General features: G+C 47.5%; 1 protein-coding gene across 11 annotated transcripts in view; it reads left to right on the top strand.

Annotated features, from left to right (window-relative positions):
• The window catches only part of TNNT3 (troponin T type 3 (skeletal, fast)), a 56849-nt gene that overhangs the window by 1506 nt on the left and 36937 nt on the right, over positions 1–18406 (top strand). For all 11 annotated transcript variants that reach the window (XM_015425752.1, XM_015425748.1, XM_015425749.1 and 8 more), the window contains exons 2-3: positions 14681–14715; positions 16678–16691. In XM_015425752.1, coding sequence (XP_015281238.1) covers positions 14696–14715; positions 16678–16691 — 34 coding nt within the window. In that variant the 5' untranslated portion in view covers positions 14681–14695. The remainder of the gene's footprint in view (positions 1–14680; positions 14716–16677; positions 16692–18406) is intronic.

The raw sequence follows: 18406 nt of genomic DNA, 5'->3' as shown, positions 1-18406 counted from the left end.
TTGATTAGTGACAATGATACTTGAACAGGACCAAGGCTATCACACAACATTAAGGACGGACTGCATCTTCTATGCATTTAAATCACTCGGCATGACAGCTGTCCCCATATGGCAAATAGTTTGTGCAAGCAGCTCACTGTGTGGACTGGGTAACTTTCTCAATCAATACCACTGCAGACCTTTTTTGGCTGTTTGTGACAGTATGAAGACAATCGCACATGAGGGCTGCTGCCACCATGTGGCACCTACGACTTGTGCGCCAGCTTAAGTAGAGGCATTCTCTTAGTGCACTAATAGCACTGACTGTATGAAATGCTCCGTTGCAGCACCCATCATTACAAAGTGGGCACTGTAAGTGACAGCATCTCCTCCTCTACAAACTCTGAAGTTTCAGAGATCAAATTCACTGTGATCAGCATGTTTGGGACTGTGAAGAATATTCTCTTAGGTCACATGAACCGGTGATTCTTGAGGAGAGCAGCGCTTTTCCTGTGGCCCTCGCGTGTGATATTCTTTGTCCTACAGACTGCAGTGAGACCATCTCTTTTCTTGTAGTACCAGAGAGCCTAGACTGTCACTCAGGGGAGCGTTCTGGCGTACAGGAATGTGCTTCCATGCAGTAAAGAACTGTTCTTGATGTCGTTCTTACTCATTCTCTAAACCAATGGTAAAAGGTAAAGGTAAAGGTTCCCTTGCTCGAAAGCCAGTCGAATCCGACTCTAGGGTTGCGGTGCTCATCTCCGTTTCAAAGCCGAAGAGCCAGCGCTGTCCGAAGACGTTTCCGTGGTCATGTGGCCGGCATGACTAAATACCAAGGCGCACGAAACGCTGTTACCTTCCCACCGAAGTGGTACCTATTTATCTACTTGCAATCTCTCGCTTTCGAACTGCTAGGTTGGCAGGAGCTGGAACTAGAGACGGGAGCTCACTCCATCACGCGGCAGCTCGGTCTCGAACTGCTGAACTACCGACCTTCCACAGCCTGCAGTTCAGCGTCTTAACCACTTGAGCCACCGCAGCAGGTAGACACAGCGCTAACACTGAACACTTTGTAAACCACTCCGAGCCCTCGGGAAGAAGCGGTATATAAGTTAAATGTGTAATGTAATGTAATGTTATTTCTACTGATCTACTGATGCATTTATTTGTATGTACAGAAGATTTTCGCACACATATACACACACACACACCTTCAACACCCCTTTCCAGCCAAAATCTTAGCAGAAACGTCACCAAGTGTTCCAGCAGTGGGTGTGGCTCTGTGAAAGGGGATGGAGATAGGCTTGGTTTCCAAGGCCTCTTTATTTGTAGGAAATTCTGTGCTGGGAGACAAGCAGAGCATCAGAAGCCAGGGCCACCGATGGATGGGATTAGGAATGAGCAGCTTGGCTTTAAAACAACAACGACAGTGATTAAACAAAAACCATCTGGCTGTTGGGTTTCTTGATTCCCGATACCGAATCACATTTCAGCCCATCTAAATGGTTCAAAAAGAGTTCCGCAAGGTCCAGGAGAGAAAGAAGATGGAATAAGTGTCAAGAACTATATACTAGATGCTGTTAGATATTTCAGATTGGCTACAGATCCTGTCAAGGGAATGGATCCATCTGTCAAGTGATAGATGGGTGCCTTAACAGTTGTTTCTTCACCCCACCCCTAGATTGCTAGCTGGACCTGCTAGGCCTGCTCCTCCACTCATGTCCATTTTCTTTCTCTGTCTTCCTCTCATACTGTTGCTGTCTCACCTCCCTTGTATGGCCAAGGAGAGGGAATGATTGATAGGTGGAAGGCTATTTTCATAAATGGTCTCCGAGGTGTGAGGAGTGAATTCAATCTATCAAGAGGAAGATGGGTACATTCTCAGCTGTTAAGAAGCTCCTCGGGAGACAGGGACTGTGCTTTTTAAGCCAGAATTTGGAATAGATTTGGGCCAAAAAAAAAAAGGAACATTATAGTTTAGAGCAGAAAGAGAGACAGGTTGGTGGATTTATGTGATAGAATCATGATCCTCTCTGTCTGCTTCAATTTGGCTCAGTATCGAACATTGACTTGTAATTTCTTCCCTTCATAGGGGACCAAAAAGAAATTGATTTATCTGAATTTTAGGAGAGTTATTTGAATTGCAGAAAAAGTGCAGCTGTCTAATAACTGTTGGTGCTGTTGCTATTTTGTTTACATGTAACAAACACCCAATAGTTAAAAACTTAATCAATAGTCAGCTAGCACCAGGAAATTGTGTTTTAAAGTGACACAAAGCCAACTTCTGTCGTAAACTATTTTTAAAGGGTAAGTCTCCTACTGTTTCTTGGAGATCAGCAAACCGTGACATCTGACAGAGCAGGGTGTGTAATGCGTTCCAAAGAATTCCCTGCCTCAGATCGCTCAAGAAGCTGAGCTTCCTTCGAGCCAAGGCACAGACATTGAAATCAGCCTGAAGCTGGGTTTCTTATCACGCTCTCGGAGCCCTGGGAATGAAAGACAGACCGTCTGCCCCGAGAGATTTTATTGCCCCTGGTGTCTGTATTGCACTGCCCCTTGCAGTGTTACGGATTGTGCAAAGACATACAGGATGTACTAAGTGCCTCTTCTGCGACAGTACAAAGTGTATTTTCATAGGTTGTTATGTGATGTTTTGTTGGCATTCCTAAAAAAAATAATAAATGCTTACTTTTGGTTTGTTTGTGCAGCTGAGCCTGCCTTGATCTGAGATTCTTTACTGGGTGTTCCTAGTCCGGTCACAAACTGACAATTCTCACAACTCTTAGTTAGAAATTTTGGTAGCTGAACAGGTTTGAAAGGGATGTAAATGGATAATGCAGAGGGCATACCCTTGGAACCAGGGCTTTTTTTTCCCCTGGGGGAATGCGCTGGAACGGAGTTCTGGAACCTCTTTGACAAAATTCTTTTAAAAATGTTTTTATTAAAGTTCATGAGTTTTCAATTGTTCTTGAAAAAGAGCAGTTTGTGTCAGAGTTCTCTCAGCCCCACCCACCTCACAGGGTGTCTGTTGTGGGGAGGGGAAGGGAGAGGAGTTTGTAAGCCGCTCTGAGACTCCAAGTGAAGGGCGGGGTATAAATCCAATCTCCTCCTCCTCCTCCTCCTCTTCTTCTTCTTCAATATTTGTTCAGATTTTATGATTGTTTTATAATTATTATTTTATGTGTTTGACTTTTATGTAAGCGACCCTGAGCCTGCTCTGGCGGGCAGGGTGGGGTATAAATTGAATAAATAAATAAATAAACAAACAGATTGAAAACTTCATTTCCCTCTTGAGAATTCCGGCATCTCTTTTTCCAAAGACAGACAGACAGACAAACGGGAGGGGGGGGGGAGAGAGAGAGAGTTGTGCACTCTTTTTGTAGCAGGAACTCCTTTGCATATCAGGCGACACACCCCTAATGTAGCCAGTCCTCCAAGAGCTCACAGTAGCCCCTGTAAGAAGAGCTCTGTAAGCTCTTGGAGGATTGGCTACATTAGGGGTGTGTCGCCTGATATGCAAAGGAGTTCCTGCTACAAGAAGAGCCCACCAGTTTTGAGTGCTAGAATTCACCTGTGGCATGTTTGAAAAAGTAATAATAAGCCCCCCCCCTACCTGTAAGCATTGCCCTGGTAGCTAGCCTTATCCCCAGTATTTGGAGTAAAGTGGTAAAACTTCCAGACGGAGCAGAACACTTACATCTCCCATTTTACTATTCTACCAGAAGACACTGTTTAAAGGGTGATCTTTATAGCCACCAGGTCACAGTTTATGCAGGAGTCAAAAGCCAGGGAATGTTTTGAAAAGATCATTAAGCTGTTTTAGAGTATAAGTTTTTTCCTAATGTAGCAAAATAAACATGCATTCATGATACTTGTTTTTTTAAAGTGTTTTAATGAACAGCCATTTACCTCTCTTACTACCAGTGTACCCTCTAAGCTGAGTTAGTGTGAGCTAGCTCACAGCTTTTTAGCCTCCGGCTCACACATTTTTGTCTTCGCTCAGGAAGGAGGGCTCCAGAGCAAGCTAATTTATGCAGTACCCAAACTGCTTGCTCACAACTTTAATGCCAGTAGCCCACAAAGTAGAATTTCTGCTCACAGGACTCCACAGCTTAGAGGGAACATTGCTTACTACTTTTAAATTCAAACCCAAAATCTTTGAATATACTCCTTCCTTGTCAGTGGACTCCTGTGTTAAATGAGTTTAGTTGAACTTGTGATGACCCATATCATTAGAATATCCTCAGGCCATTTGGATAATTATGGTTATATCATATTTCTGTTGAGGAGGAGAAGGAGGAGGCGTCATCGAATTCATATGGTGCCATCAGTGTGCATGGCGCTTTACAGCACATAAAAAGACAAGCTTTGGGAAGCTTACATTGCTAATTGGAGTTGTGATGTGACATTGTTGTACAGTTTCTGGCTCCTCCAAGCCTCTATCACAATGAGTCCATGTTTACAGATCATTTACCAAACACAATGAGGTCTATATTCTAAGGAAGATGTATTCCATATCTGAAAGCAATTGGGGGGAAAAATCTGAAGGAACTGTATTTTCTCCTACTTCCATGAAATATGGATCCAGTGAAAATAGTGGAAGACATCCAAACAGATATGTTCTACCCAGGTAGGGTTGAGCTGAATGTTGAGAAGAGAGGATTTTCCAGTGCAAACAGAGGCTTTCAAACCAGAAATCGTTTCTAAAAGCACCCAAAAACTGCTTCACTGTTGTTTTCAGCCCTGAATGGCAACACATTTTGGTGCTGGACTCTAAGAGGGAAGATCCAGGTTGAAATTCTGACAGTTTATTGGCTGATTTCAGCTTAATGTCTAACAAAATTATTGTGAAGACAAAATGGCGGACGGAGGAACGATATACCTCATCCTGAAATCCTTGGAAGAAGGGCAGATACAGCGTACATAGATTTTGTGTCATTATTTCTTTGAACGTAGTCCTCCTCCACTTCCTTCCTAGCAACAGTAATGACATAATTAAGTTAATCAATTTGACTACATGACGATGCCACTGAGAGCAAAAAAACCCTAATTCCAAGTGATGACAGTGACCTCACATTGAAGCCCCATAAACATGGGCTGACTTCGCACTAGAGCTGCCTCGATGTTGCGCCGCCGTTTGCCCCGATACTATTGGTCAATTTCACACCCGAAGCCATGGGGCTGCATTTGACCCGCGGCTTCGCCCGATTTCCTCTGCAGTTTCGTGATCCCCAAAAAACAGGATTACGAAACTGCGGGGGAAATCGGGCGAAGCCGCGAGTCAAAATGCAGCCCCGCGGCTTCGGGTGTGAAGTTGACCGATAGTATCGGGGCAAACAGCAGCGCAACATCGAGGCAGCTCTAGTGCGAAATCAGCCATGGTCTGTGTGCATACAGGCTATGTGTATGGAACAGGGGCCGGATAGTGTCTATTGGCTCCATTTCCACCTGCAAGATTTATATCAGCACAGAATCTGTGTGTGTACAAACGATACCCTCAATCAAGAACCCCTGAAAAGCAGCATTCATGGTTGTACTTTGTATAGTGTGGTATAGCGATGAAGAGCAGCATACTCTAGTCTGGAGAATCAGGTTTGATTCCCCATGGCTCCACACGAAGCCTGCTGGGTGACCTTGGGCCAGTCTTAGTTCTTTCAGAACTCTCTTCGCCCCATCTACCTCATAGGGTTGTCAGATCTACTTACCTGACTGGTGGGGGGTGGGAGGGAGCCATTGGGGGGGGCGATGTTGCTGCATAGGTTTTTGACCAAAATGCTAGAGCATTGCAAACACATCACTTCCATGTAGCGTCATCGCGCTGACAACGTTGATGCGTGAGGGAACTGTTCAGGTGCAGTGCTTCCCCTGATGGCCAGCTGTATTGGAGACCCCAAAATCGGGGAAACCCCCACCACGACCGGGGGGTCTGACAACCCTACAACCTCACAACGTGACCATTGTGGGGAGAGGAGGGGAAAGCGATTGTAAGCCGCTTTGAGACTCCTTAGGGTAGAGAAAAGCAGGGTATAAAAACCAACTCTACTTCTACATGCGTAGGCTCTGCACCAACATGGGCTTTAATGTGCTTAAGCAGGGGGCAGAGCATGATTCCATTCCTACACTCACATGTACAGTGTTTAAATTAGCTTTCCCTTTAGTGATATAATAGACTTGCCAAGTCCCCTTGGGGGGCGGGGAAACCCCGCCCCAGAGGCCCGTTCCCCGCCGCCAATGGATCGGGCCCTGGGGGGAACCCCACCCCGGCATGCGTGTCACCTGGAAGTGACGCGACCACGCCGGGCACACTGGGGGCGGGGCAACGGTCATCCAAGGGAAAACACTTCTGGGTGACGTGCGCGCGGTGTGCGCGCGCTACAGCCGTGGACCGGGAGTTTCCCAGTAAGGAGATATTTCGACTTTGCAACCCTATGATGTAATCATGCAACCAAATTTGATTGGCCATGTAACTATGTTGCTATTACTAGGAGGAAATACAAAATGGTGCCGCTAGTTGGGGCTGCAGTCTCTGAAGCTGTGTTCCCTGTTTGCCAGGTACTGGGATGGCACAATGAGAGACATGTGAACTTATGTCAGACTGCCAGTTTGAAGCGCAAGGGAGTTGTGGCAAAAAAAGACCTGGAACAACTTGTTCCGGGTATTCCCAGTCACACTGCACCGACTGATGCGCAAGCATACCGGCGAGGAAGCGCAAGGGAGCGTTTGCACTGTTGCCCTGCCCTTGGCGAAGGCGCGGCTGTAAGTGGCTTTTTTCTCTCACTCTGGTGACATGCACCTATGTGCATAGGTGCAACAGTGTTGCTTGTTTGCGGCTTTTAGCATGCACATGTCCAGGAAGCAGGATCAATGTGCTCTCCAGGGTTTGCTACCACTTTCACCTGGTATTTTTTAAACACGGGAGGGAAGCGTTACAACATGGGTTGAGTACGGTTGGGGAACGCCGGACAGCTGTGGCCCCCTTAATCCGTTTGTAAAACGTGCCTAGATCGGGCCTAGATCGGGCCAAACTGCCTGACTTCCTTTTAACTGAGCAAGTCTGCCTGACAAGACATGGAGTGGACCTGCAAACAGTGTAGCGTAGAGCTGGGCCCTTATTTGTCACCACTGCACAATCTCCTATAGGAATGTCACTTTTATGGGTAAACGGTTTTAGGAAAAGTAATCTGTGGGTATCAAGGGATCAGTGAGCCTCACTATATTTTCAATCCTAATGTCTGCTGTCAGCCTGGATGTTCTCTGACACTAACGCCAATTCCGCATTGGCTTTTCCCTCTGTTGTTTTACCAAACCCGCGTTGGAACAGAAATTTCCCTCTACGCTGCATGCTGCTTTCACTTTCTTTGACCATCGGGTTGTATCTTACCTTCTGCATAGATTTATGGCTGTTCAGGGGTGACTTCGCAGTTAGTATGGCATTGCCCCTGGGGTCAGGGCCAGCTCAAGGTGTTTCTGCGCCCTAGGCGAGGTTGCCTTGTGGCACAGATGCCAACCTCTTGGTGGGGCCTGGAGACCTTTGGAGCCAGCCACCCTTTTGCTACCGCCGCCACCGCCTCCCCCCACGCAGCTGTCAGACCCAGCAAGCACTCCCCACATGTTCTTGCAGTGCCCTCCAAGATGGAAGAGAGATTTCTCTCATGCTCCGCTTCCGAAGGCAGTTTGGGAGGGAGGTGGGGGGGGGATCCTGTCTCCAGGCAGGGGATGCTCACCGGATGCCTCTCTCCAATTAGCAAAGTGCTGACACTTGGAGAGCTGCTCGCGGGCTTTTGGCAAGGGGGGGGAGGCACAGCTCGGCGCCCCATCCAGGGCCCAGCACTCTAGGCAAATACCTAGTTCACCTAGTGGGTGAGCCGGTCCTGCCTGGGGTATTTGAATGTGTTTTTGACCTGCACCTTTTCCTTAGTGTTGAGGAAAAGTGGAGCAGATGCCAGATGTAGAATCACCCTAAAACTAAGCGCTGCTGCAGTGCTATAACATCAGTAACAATAAAGGCCAGAATAAAATATGCATACACTCCCCCATTTTGAGCCCAGTTTACATGTGCAGATCAATTGTCCAGTTTCATTCCATATTCATGTGGATGCTTTCATGCTATGGTGAGAAACTGGGATTGTTTACCATTGACTTTTTGATTATATTTCAGTTTGACATCTTGTACTTTCAATTTGTACTTTCACAGTCTTCCTATAATATTACTCTTTTGTGTTGTATTACTGCCCAGGGGTATTTTTAGACTAGAAGTTTGTGATCAGGACTGACCTTAAGTAGTGATGTAGGGGGCGGTGGTGGAATTTGTAGGCATCAGTTTGGTCCAAAATATGCCACCATAGGCCTTAAGTGCACTTTCAAACTCTTTTAATCCATCTGAGATGGTGCTTGAAATGTTATGGCACACAGGCTTCTTGGACATTACCCAAAGAGCAACTTCCCAAGAATAGAGCAACGGCGCTAGTCAGCTTTTGTGCAATGCATGTTTCATACCATCTTGGAACGACCCTTGATGAAAGACGGTGTACCATTTTGTCACGTCATAAAATCCCTTGTCATTTTCAGTTCCTAATCTCAAAGTGAAGCATGCTTTGTTCTCTTCAGTTCCCAGCGCTCTCTATTGGCTCTCACGGCCCACCATTTTGGAATCTCTGTTCAGTGCTGCCTTGTCATACATGGTGCCAACCGGCAAAGGGAAGAAGAAGAAGCAATTGAATGAAGTCTCTCTTGGAACCTTGCACTGGCTCTCTTAAAAATGGTGATGACTGAGAAAATATTTCTAATTGATAAAAATAAATGGGTTACTGTGGATCCATTTGGCTAAGCTTGCCAAGTCCCCCGGGGGACGGGGAAACCCCCGCCCCAGATGCCTGTTCCCCGCTGCCGGCGGATCGGGCCCCGGGGGAACCCCACCCCGAAAGTACGCGACGTGCACGTCACCCGGAAGTGATGGGACGATGCCGGGCACGCTGGGGGCGGGGCCACGGTCATCCGAGGGAAAACTCTATGGTTTTCCCTCGGATGGTCGTGGCCCCACCCCCAGCGTGCCCGCCGTGGTCGTGTCACTTCCGGGTGATGTGGTTGCGGCGTGCGCACACACTCCAGGAGCAAGCCGGGAGTCCCCCGCTGCAGCGACAGGTAGGACTTGGCAACCCTATATTTGGCTAATAGCAAAGTGATCCTCCAACACAAGGAGTCTTCTACAACTGGAAAAACCTTTTGCCTCTTGTAACATGAAGGAAGACTCCTCCTTGTGCTGGACTAAGGCTCTGCCGTTAACAGCATGGATCCAATGAATCCAAACCAATGCAGTCTAGTCTATCAGCCCTATCAAAACGCAGTCATAAACATAAACATAAACAAACTTTTAAGCTATTCGTCTTTCTGATTATCAGCAATTTTGAGGAACAGAGTCTCTTCCCACATATACGTAGTTACTTTCCCCAAAAAACTGTTTGTCCAACAATAGAAGAGTTGATAGGCAAGGCTCTGGCCAATTTCTGCCAGTGACGAATAAATTAGGAGCCAGCAACACTCCACAGCTTCAAATGCACTTAAAATGGTCTTTGGCTTCCACAGAATTACACCAGTAGAACATAGGGTTGCCAGCCTCCAGGTGGGGCCTGGGGATCTCTCGCTTTTACAACTGATCTCCAGCTGTCAGAGATCAGCTCCCCTGGAGAAAATGGCTGCTGTGAAGGGTGGACTCTATGGCATTGTACCATGCCGAGGCCCCTCCCCTCCCCAAACCCCGCCCTCTCCTGGCTTCACCCCCAAAGTTTCCAGGTATTTTCCAACCCAGACCTGGCTACCCTAGGCTGCGGTCACACGGGCAGGAAACTGCGGGGGGGGAAGCGTGGCTGTTTGCCCTGGGGCAAACTAACGTGTGGTTAAGCAATCAGACCTCCTGTGGAGGTCCTGTGGAGGTACCGTGGAGGTTCCGTGGGTAGGGAGAGGTGCCGATCACAGGATACGCCTGTGCGCAACGAAGAAGCACGCGGTGCGGCAAACTGGTTTTCTTTTTGTGTGTATACGACAAATGCGCATGCTCCGTTGGGTGCGTGTGCGCATCCACGGAGACTTGGGAGGAAAAAAACCCTTTTTCGCAGGGGGGCATGGGGGGGGCTCCGGATGCCACCGGAAACGCGATCAGACGCCCGCCCTTGCCCCGCGGTTTCCGGAAACTAGTACCTCCGAGGTACTAGTTTTTCGCTGCGCATTTTCGGCGGGAAGCCTCGGTTGTGCCACGGAAGCACTACGCTTCCCAGATGTGCCGGTGAGGTCGCGCCTGGAAAATCCACCTGTTTTCCGTGTGACTGCAGCCCTAGTAGGACAATGAAATACCTTTGCTCTATTTTTCCTTTGTTTCTAAGGAAGACTCACTCCAGGCGTAGGAACTACTCAAAGGGTAAAGAGAATATAGTGGTCAACAGTCCCACAGGAACCCTTGTGGGAATAATTCATCCCGAAAGGTCCTTTGTGGATTTTATTGCCTTTCTCTCCACTATGGAGCAGCTGTATCACCCCATCCCAGAGACCCAAAATATTGTCCGCCTGCCTGTTGTTAGGGTTTTATGACTGGAACATGCAGAGCCTCACAGCACAGCGGTATAGGCTATGTAAGCACACACCCTTCTTGGTGTTTACATTATATCATGAAGTGTTGCTATGGGTTGCTGGGTTGGATTCCTTATATGGCAGGACTGTGGCCTCTGGGATTAATATACCCTTCTGAAATAGAAACCTTGTCAGCTGCAGATGTTCCTTTAGGATGCGCATCCATCTACTTGTTCCTTCAAGACGCCTCTCACATATCAGCTGAGTAATGAAGTCAAGTCAAGGCTTGGGTTTCCTGGGGAGGAGCCTTGTTTTCTAATTTAAGCCTCATCTATCATGGACTGGGTGGAGGCTGGACGAAGCCCCTTCTGGAGAGTTCATCTGTGACCTCCTTGTGTTTTCTAACGCCTTAAAAATAGTTCTGCAAAGGCATTGCTTGGAGTCACCAAAGAGGTCTATCGCAGTGTACCGTTACCTGAAACTGCTGCTCCTTTTTGGGACGGAGGGGAAGATCGACATTCTGCAACACACAAGATTCTACTTTGTGATCAAAGGCAGGAAAATGGGGCCACTGGCCAGGTGCTCTGTGGTGTTCACTGCTGCTTACAATGGAGCCATGGCTTTTACAGCTACCAAGGGCTGGGGAAACCATTGCTTTGAAGAGAGAACAAAAGCCTTTAATGTTCCCAGCTTTTTCAAGAACTTATGGGGGTATGAAATCTGGCTGCAGTAAATACAAGAGCTAACCAGATTGTTGTTGTTGTTCAGTCGCACAGTTGAGTCCGACTCTTCGCGACCCCATGGACTAGATCACGCCAGGCCTTCCTGTCTTCCACCGTCCTCTGAAGTTTGCTCAATTTCATGACACTGTCTAACCATCTCCTCCTTTGCCGTCTCCGTCTTCTTTGACCTTCAGTCTTTCCCAGCATCAGGGTCTTCTCCAGTGAGTGCTCCCTTCTCATTTGGTGGCAAAAGTATCTGAGCTTCAGCTTCAGTATCTGGCCTTCCAGGGAACAGTCAGGGTTGATTTCTTTTAGGATTGACTGATTTGATCTTCTTGCAGTCCAAGGGACTCTCAAGAGTCTTCTCCAGCACCATAGTTCAAAAGAATCTATTCTTCGGCACTCGGCCTTCCTTATAGTCCAACTCTCGCAGCCATACATGACTACTGGGAATACCATTGCTTTGACCATGCGGACTTTTGTTGGCAGGGTGATGTCTCTACTTTTTATCATGCTGTTTAGGTTCGCCTTCGCTTTCCTCCCAAGGAGCAGGCGTCTTTTAATTTCATGGCTGCTGTCACAGTCTGCGGTGATCTGGGATCCCAGGAACGTGACCAGATACCTTTGTGCAAATAATCCTCTGATTTCTGGCATTTCCCCATATTTCACCTTATAAGTGAATTTGCTGCTGATCTGAGGCTATCTTCTCTTATTTCCTTTTACATAAATGCGAGGCTGGTTGTAACCTTTGCAATTAATGCTTGCCATATGCATTTACTGTCCATGCAGCAAAGAGGAGTAGTGATGCCCAATGGGCCACGCACGCTAAAGCCTCAGTCCCCTCCCGTGTAAGCAGTCCCACCACCAGGGACAAAAAAGGGGTGAGGGAACTTAACCCTGAAACCTGGGAACCAGAACCTAAAGACGTAAGTCAAACAGAAGAGAGGGCCAACAATAAAAACTTTATGTATATAATGTAAAAAGATACATGTATTTGTTAGCAAAGAATTTAAAAAAACATATAAGGGTCCCATCACACCTCATTTAAGGCCCCGATCACATGCAGAATTTGCCATGGGGTGCCTCAAGTGGTTAAGGCGCTGAACTGCAGGCTGTGGAAGGTCAGTAGTTCAGCAGTTCGAGACCCGGGTGCCACATGATGGAGTGAGCTCCCATCTCTAGTTCCAGCTCCGGCCAACCTAGCAGTTCAAAAGCAAGAAATTGCAAGTAGATAAATAGGTACTGCTTCGGTGGGAAGGTAACAGTGTTCTGTGCGCCTTGGTGTTTAGTCATGCCGGCCACATGACCACGGAAACATCTTCGGACAGCGCTGGCTCTTCGGCTTTGAAACGGAGATGAGCACCGCAGCCCTAGAGTCGGATTCGACTGGCTTTCGAGCAAGGGAACCTTTACCCTTACCTTTACTCACAAATGCCAGCTGGATCTTACTGGCGCGATCAAACGGACACATCTGGCCAGCGTCCTGCACCCGTCAGCAACCTGTAGCAGTCAGCCAAAGAAGCGGAGTTTAAAAGTACCCGGGAAAATCTATTATCAACTGGTTGTGACGGGCTGCAGCCGGACGCTCTCCGTGTGATCGCTCCACCGTGCTCCTCTTGTGTCCCTGCTTCCTGGTTGGAGCGTGCCGGAAAACCCCCGCCGAAGGAAACAACCCTGTCGAATCTGATCTTGTTGGGGCACATCAAATTGCAACGGTGCAAATCACCATGCCTCCCCCCGCGTTTCCCGGCACTTGTGACCGGGACCTAAAAGTACCAAAATCTTACACACAAGGGCCAGTGGACCTGACCTGATGCGTTTCGGCCTGTATAGACCTTCTTCAGAGGTCAAACACAGCAAGGAACAAATTGGCTTATATCACAATGCAATCATACAATTATGCAACATGGATACAAGATGGACCAGAAGAGAATTGTTCCAAAGTTAAACCACAGAATAAAAGTATAAATGAGGCCTCCAAAGATGCAATCACATGCCAAATGATATTTCACTGATGATAATTTCTGGTCCAGAAAGTGCCTTTCCAACGATTGTTTAGCCAAAGCATCTCAGTAAAATTGTTCTTTGCTAATAAATACATGTATCTTTTTATATTATATACATTACGTTTTTATTGTTGGCCCTCTATTCTGTTTGACTTAATCTCTTTAGGCAGCAGTCCCACCTCTCCCATCCTCAGTTTCCGTATCTATAAACCTACTCACAGGACTTTTTCTGAGAACAAATGTTAAAGGACTTATAAAGCACTGTGTACCTTAAAAATGGATGCACAATTGTATTTATGGTTAATAATAAACAATGGCATTAATATAGGAAAATGACTGAACTGTTGACAAGTCAGGATAATTACTTCAACAATCTAGGGGATCTACCTGCTCAAATACATTAATGTCATAGTATAGCCCTGATTTTATTCCTTCTAGGGCAGATATTGGTTGTATAACAGTGTAATCCTAAATGGAGTTACACCCTTCTAAGCCCACAGACTTCAACGCGGCTTCAGGTTTGCTCTACAAGTATTCCTTCGTGGTCCTGAGGACCACAGCCTCAGGTATCTAATCTCTACTGAAAGTCACTGAAAATTAAATACTATAGAGTTGGTTGGAATGATGGTTTTTTCCCTGGCAAATGATAGACCAGTATCGTGTTAAAAGATTGATTTTTTTTGGGGGGGTGTAGTGGTTAAGTGTGTGGACTGTAATCTGGGAGAACCGGGTTTGATTCCCCACTCCTCCACTTGCACCTGGCTGGATGACCTTGGTCAAGCCGTAGTTCTGATAAGAGCTGTTCTTGAAAAAGAGCAGTTTCTGTCAAGAGTTCTCTCAGCCCCACCGACCACTCAGGGCGTCTGTTGTGGGGCGGGGAAGGGAAAGGTGCTTGTAAGCCACTCTGAGACACCTTTGGGTAGTAAAGGGCAGGGTATAAATCCAATCTCTTCTTCTTCTTCTACCTCACAGGGGGTCTGTTGTGGGGAGGGGAAGGGAAAGGAGTTTGTAAGCCGCTCTGAGACTCCTTTGGGTAGTGAAGGGCGGGCTATAAATCCATTCTCCTCCTCTTCTTCTACCTCACAGGGTGTCTGTTGTGGGGAGGGGAAGGGAAAGGAGTTTGTAAGCCGCTCTGAGACTCCTCTGGGTAGTGAAGGGTGGGGTATAAATCCAATCTCCTCTTCTTATTCTTAAATGCATGAATTGTACTGTTAAAATGATTTTCTTTTCAATTAATGAAATTGCCCTTGCTCTACAAGTAGAAATGTTATGGGGGGAGGGGGGTTGTGCCTCTACTAGAGGATCAGATGTCATTTTTTTCAGGATTGAATGTCAGTCCAGCTGTGGCTGATATACACATGAGCATGCGTAAAATGACACTTACTCTGCCCTTCATTTTGTTCTTTTGTCTAGAAACCTACTGCCAACATGTCTGACACCGAAGAAGTGTAAGTTGAAACAGATCTGTGTGATTGATCATTTCTGTGGGCTGTCAAATTAGGGGGAACACACACACCCCCCGGGCAATGAGGACAAAGCCCAACTAATGTTATGTCTAGGGTCGCTAGGTCCCTCCTGGCAACCGGTGGGGGATGGGGATACTTACCAGCAGGGGTCATTTCCTGCAGGAGCGCACAGGAGCGGAGCTCCGGCAGTAAAGAGCCCAGGGGCAGGGCACATGCAACAAGCCCCACCCCCTGCTCCCAGCAGCCCTCAGTCAGAGCAAGAAGCAGCCAGGTAAGTTGCAGAGCAACCCCCCCCAGATAGCAATCCAAAACAGTCCAGTGGCACCTTTAAGACCAAGTTTTATTCAGGTACAAGCTCTCCCTCCTCTGCGAGGGCAGATCTGCATGTCCCCCCCAATAGCTAGCCATCCATAACAGTCCAGTGGCACCTTTAAGACCAAGTTTTATTCAGGTACAAGCTCTCCCTCCTCTGTGAGGGCAGATCTGCACGTCCCCCCCCCCCAATAGCTAGCCATCCATAACAGTTCAGTGGCACCTTTAAGACCAAGTTAATGGAAGAAAACATTAAACACTGACGTTCTTGGCCAAATAAGTCTTTCCATAAGTAACAGAGGAGAGCAATCCCAAGCAGATCTTTTCAGAATCCTACTCATGTTGACTCACTGGGACTCCCAAGAAAAGTGTTCTTAGGATGCCATTGTTACAGTACAGTCCTAAATCAAGGGTCAAACCCTGCTTAGGATGGCTTTGCATGTCACCTAAATAAAGAACCCCACAAGAAAGGGCAATTTCTTTCGAGCAGAGTTTCATATTCATGCTACTATGTGTCAGAAGGCAACACCCACCGCTCAGGCTCCACTGACTCTTTTGGATTGCTAGCTATTGGGGGGGTGGGGGAATGTGCAGGTCTGTCCTTGCAGAGGAGGGAGAGCTTGTACCTGAATAAAACTTGGTCTTAAAGAGAGCCAGTTTGGGGTAGTGGTTAAGTGCGCGGACTCTAATCTGGGAGAACCGGGTTTGATTCCCCACTCCTCCATTTGCACCTGGCTGGATGACCTTGGTCAAGCCGTAGTTCTGATAAGAGCTGTTCTTGAAAAAGAGCAGTTTCTGTCAGAGCTCTCTCAGCCCCACCTACCTCACAGGGTGTCTGTTGTGGGGAGGGGAAGGGAAAGGAGTTTGTAAGCCGCTCTAAGACACCTTTGGGTAGTGAAGGGCAGGGTATAAATCCAATCTCTCTTCTCCTCTCTCCTCTCACTTGCCTGTTTTGGCTTTTGGATTGCTAGCTATTTGGGGGGGGGACGTGCAGATCTGCCCTCACAGATGAGGGAGAGCTTGTACCTGAAGGCAGGCCGGGTGGGGGGGGGGCTCTGCAACCTACCTGGCTGCTTCTTGGTCCTTGTGGCCCGACTGAGGGCTGCTGGGAGCAGGGGGCGGGGCTTCTTGCATGTGCCCGCCCCCTGGGCTCCTTACTGCCAGAGCTCTGCTCCTGTGCACTCCTGGAGGAAATTACCCCTGGGGGATTGGATGCTATACAGATGACAACGGGGTGAGGGAATTTTTTTTTAGTGGCCCCAGGACAGAACAGAAGAATCAGGTGGTAGTGGAAGAATAGGGGATGTTAAAATTTCAGTGACAGTGGATGATTGCTTCAGATGTTAACATGTTGTGTCTTATGGGGAGAGTTTAAGATCTGAAGCCCAGGTTAGTGTTTTAACAGAAGGAGGACTGCTCTTTTTGGCATGGGGTATATCATGCAACAGGCAGTCTCTGAGCCTGATTTATGAAGTAATCCCATCATTTATTCTGACAACAACTAAGGGTTGAAGGATGAAAACTGACATAAGGCAGCATGTATGTGACAGAATTCATCAACTGATATAAGTTAAGTAGCATCTAATGAATCTGAGCGTGCCTTGATCTCCTTTGTGTTTTCTCTTCCAACAGTGAGCAAGTAGAGGGTGAGTACGAACATCCCTTTCTAATTATATTTCAGTGTTTCAAAGTCTATTTTTTCTATTTACTTTTCTGATGCGTATTCGTTTTCGAAATTGACTCCGCTCCAGGGGTGGAAGTCTTAAGATGAGATCCATTTTCGTTATTCTGTTAAGCTTCCGTGATTCATGTCAAGCGAGGATTTTGCTTGACTTGTTTCGGCCGTTCTTCTCATACTGAATATCTTCATATTCCATCGATGATCTCACCGAGTCTGAGGAGATGGAAAACGGCCTCAGAGGTGGACTGTAAATCCTCAGTGGCATGAGGCTAAGTGTTAGATCGCCGCTAACAAAGATCCGGAGAGTGATTTCAACAAAGTGAACAGCTTTATTGTAGGTACGAACAAGCGCTTGCAATCAGTCAAAACCAGAACAGATTTACATTGGGAGTTGGATGTGAGGGCGATCTGGCTGCGACATCTGTCACCGAGATCAGACGAGATCGGGCGTGTTCAGGGTGGTATTGCCACCCCATTGATCGCCAGGGTTGATTCGGCTGATCTGGCTGGCTAGGCGGGTGTCCCCTACCTCCCTCACCGCTCCATGGGCGTCCCTCCCGAAGCTGCGCGCTCGGTGGAAGAGGACGGCCATCCCAGATAGAAGGAGTGTACCGTTCTTCGGTCAAGGGTATACATTGGGAGTTAGGCTTCTTTTAAACGTTCCCGGGCTAACGTAGCCACGCCTACTTGCAGATAACAACCAATGATGTTGTGTAGATAAGGACCAATGAATGTTCTTCCCTCACAGGGAATTAGTCCCGTTTTGATTGGTCGCTGCTGTGGAGCGGCCAATGATAAGTTAGCTCGGAGGAGCTTTCCTTGTCTCGAGCTTAACACTGAAAGTGAATGTGGCGATTCACATATGTCTTTTCCGAAGACACCACACTAAGGACATATTTGGAGCAGAGATCCTGCTCTGTGAGGTTTAGGATGGTCAGTGCTGCCCCTCCACCTACTCCATGTATTGAAAAGAGCCTTACACCATACTGCTGTGTCACATAAGGGCCACTGTGAGCTGGAGAGACAGAGGTTCTTTTTGGCCCAGGCACTGGGACTCTTGATGCTATGTTAAACAGTCTGTGGCAGACCTTTAGAAGGATTTTTACGCAGCTTCCTTTGCTTATAAAATACTGATTCATATTGACCTTCCCATGAAGCCCATCTCCTGTTTCACACAGTTGGTTCCTTATCTATATATCTAATTCCCAACATGGCCCCCTGCATGTGGATACTTATTTCCGCAGATCGGGGGCACATGGAGGGAAAAGAGATTATCCTGCACATTTGGGGCACCCCCCAGCTGTGCAGAAAAATCTAAAAACTTTAAAAAAGAATACAGGGGATATTTAAATCCCCCCCAAAGTACAACAGTTTTTTTCTGCTCATGCGCAGAGAAAGGACTTACCAATGACAGGAGCCTTCTCTCCCCCTCCCTCTCTCTCCTTGGAAAGTTCTGAGCACGTGACTGCCCTTAGCAACGGCTTTCCTAGCAACGAGGCCTTCCCAGGCTTTTCCGCTTTTGGGAAGCCAGGAGCAAAGAGGGACGGAAAGTGGCGGGTGACTTTATGGCTGAGCCTGCACTGGCTCGGCCTCCCAGGCACTGCCACTTCTACCAGGCTCAAAGTTAGGAGAAAAGGAGGGGAGAAAGAAGGGGGTGATTGGCTTGGGGGGGGAAGAGAA

The sequence above is a fragment of the Gekko japonicus genome, unplaced genomic scaffold (genome assembly GCF_001447785.1).
Source record: "Gekko japonicus isolate JY-2015 unplaced genomic scaffold, Gekko_japonicus_V1.1 scaffold1792, whole genome shotgun sequence".
NCBI lineage: Eukaryota > Metazoa > Chordata > Lepidosauria > Squamata > Gekkonidae > Gekko > Gekko japonicus.
The sequence above is the reverse complement of the archived record's forward strand: the minus strand, read 5'-3'. Positions and strand labels throughout refer to the sequence as shown.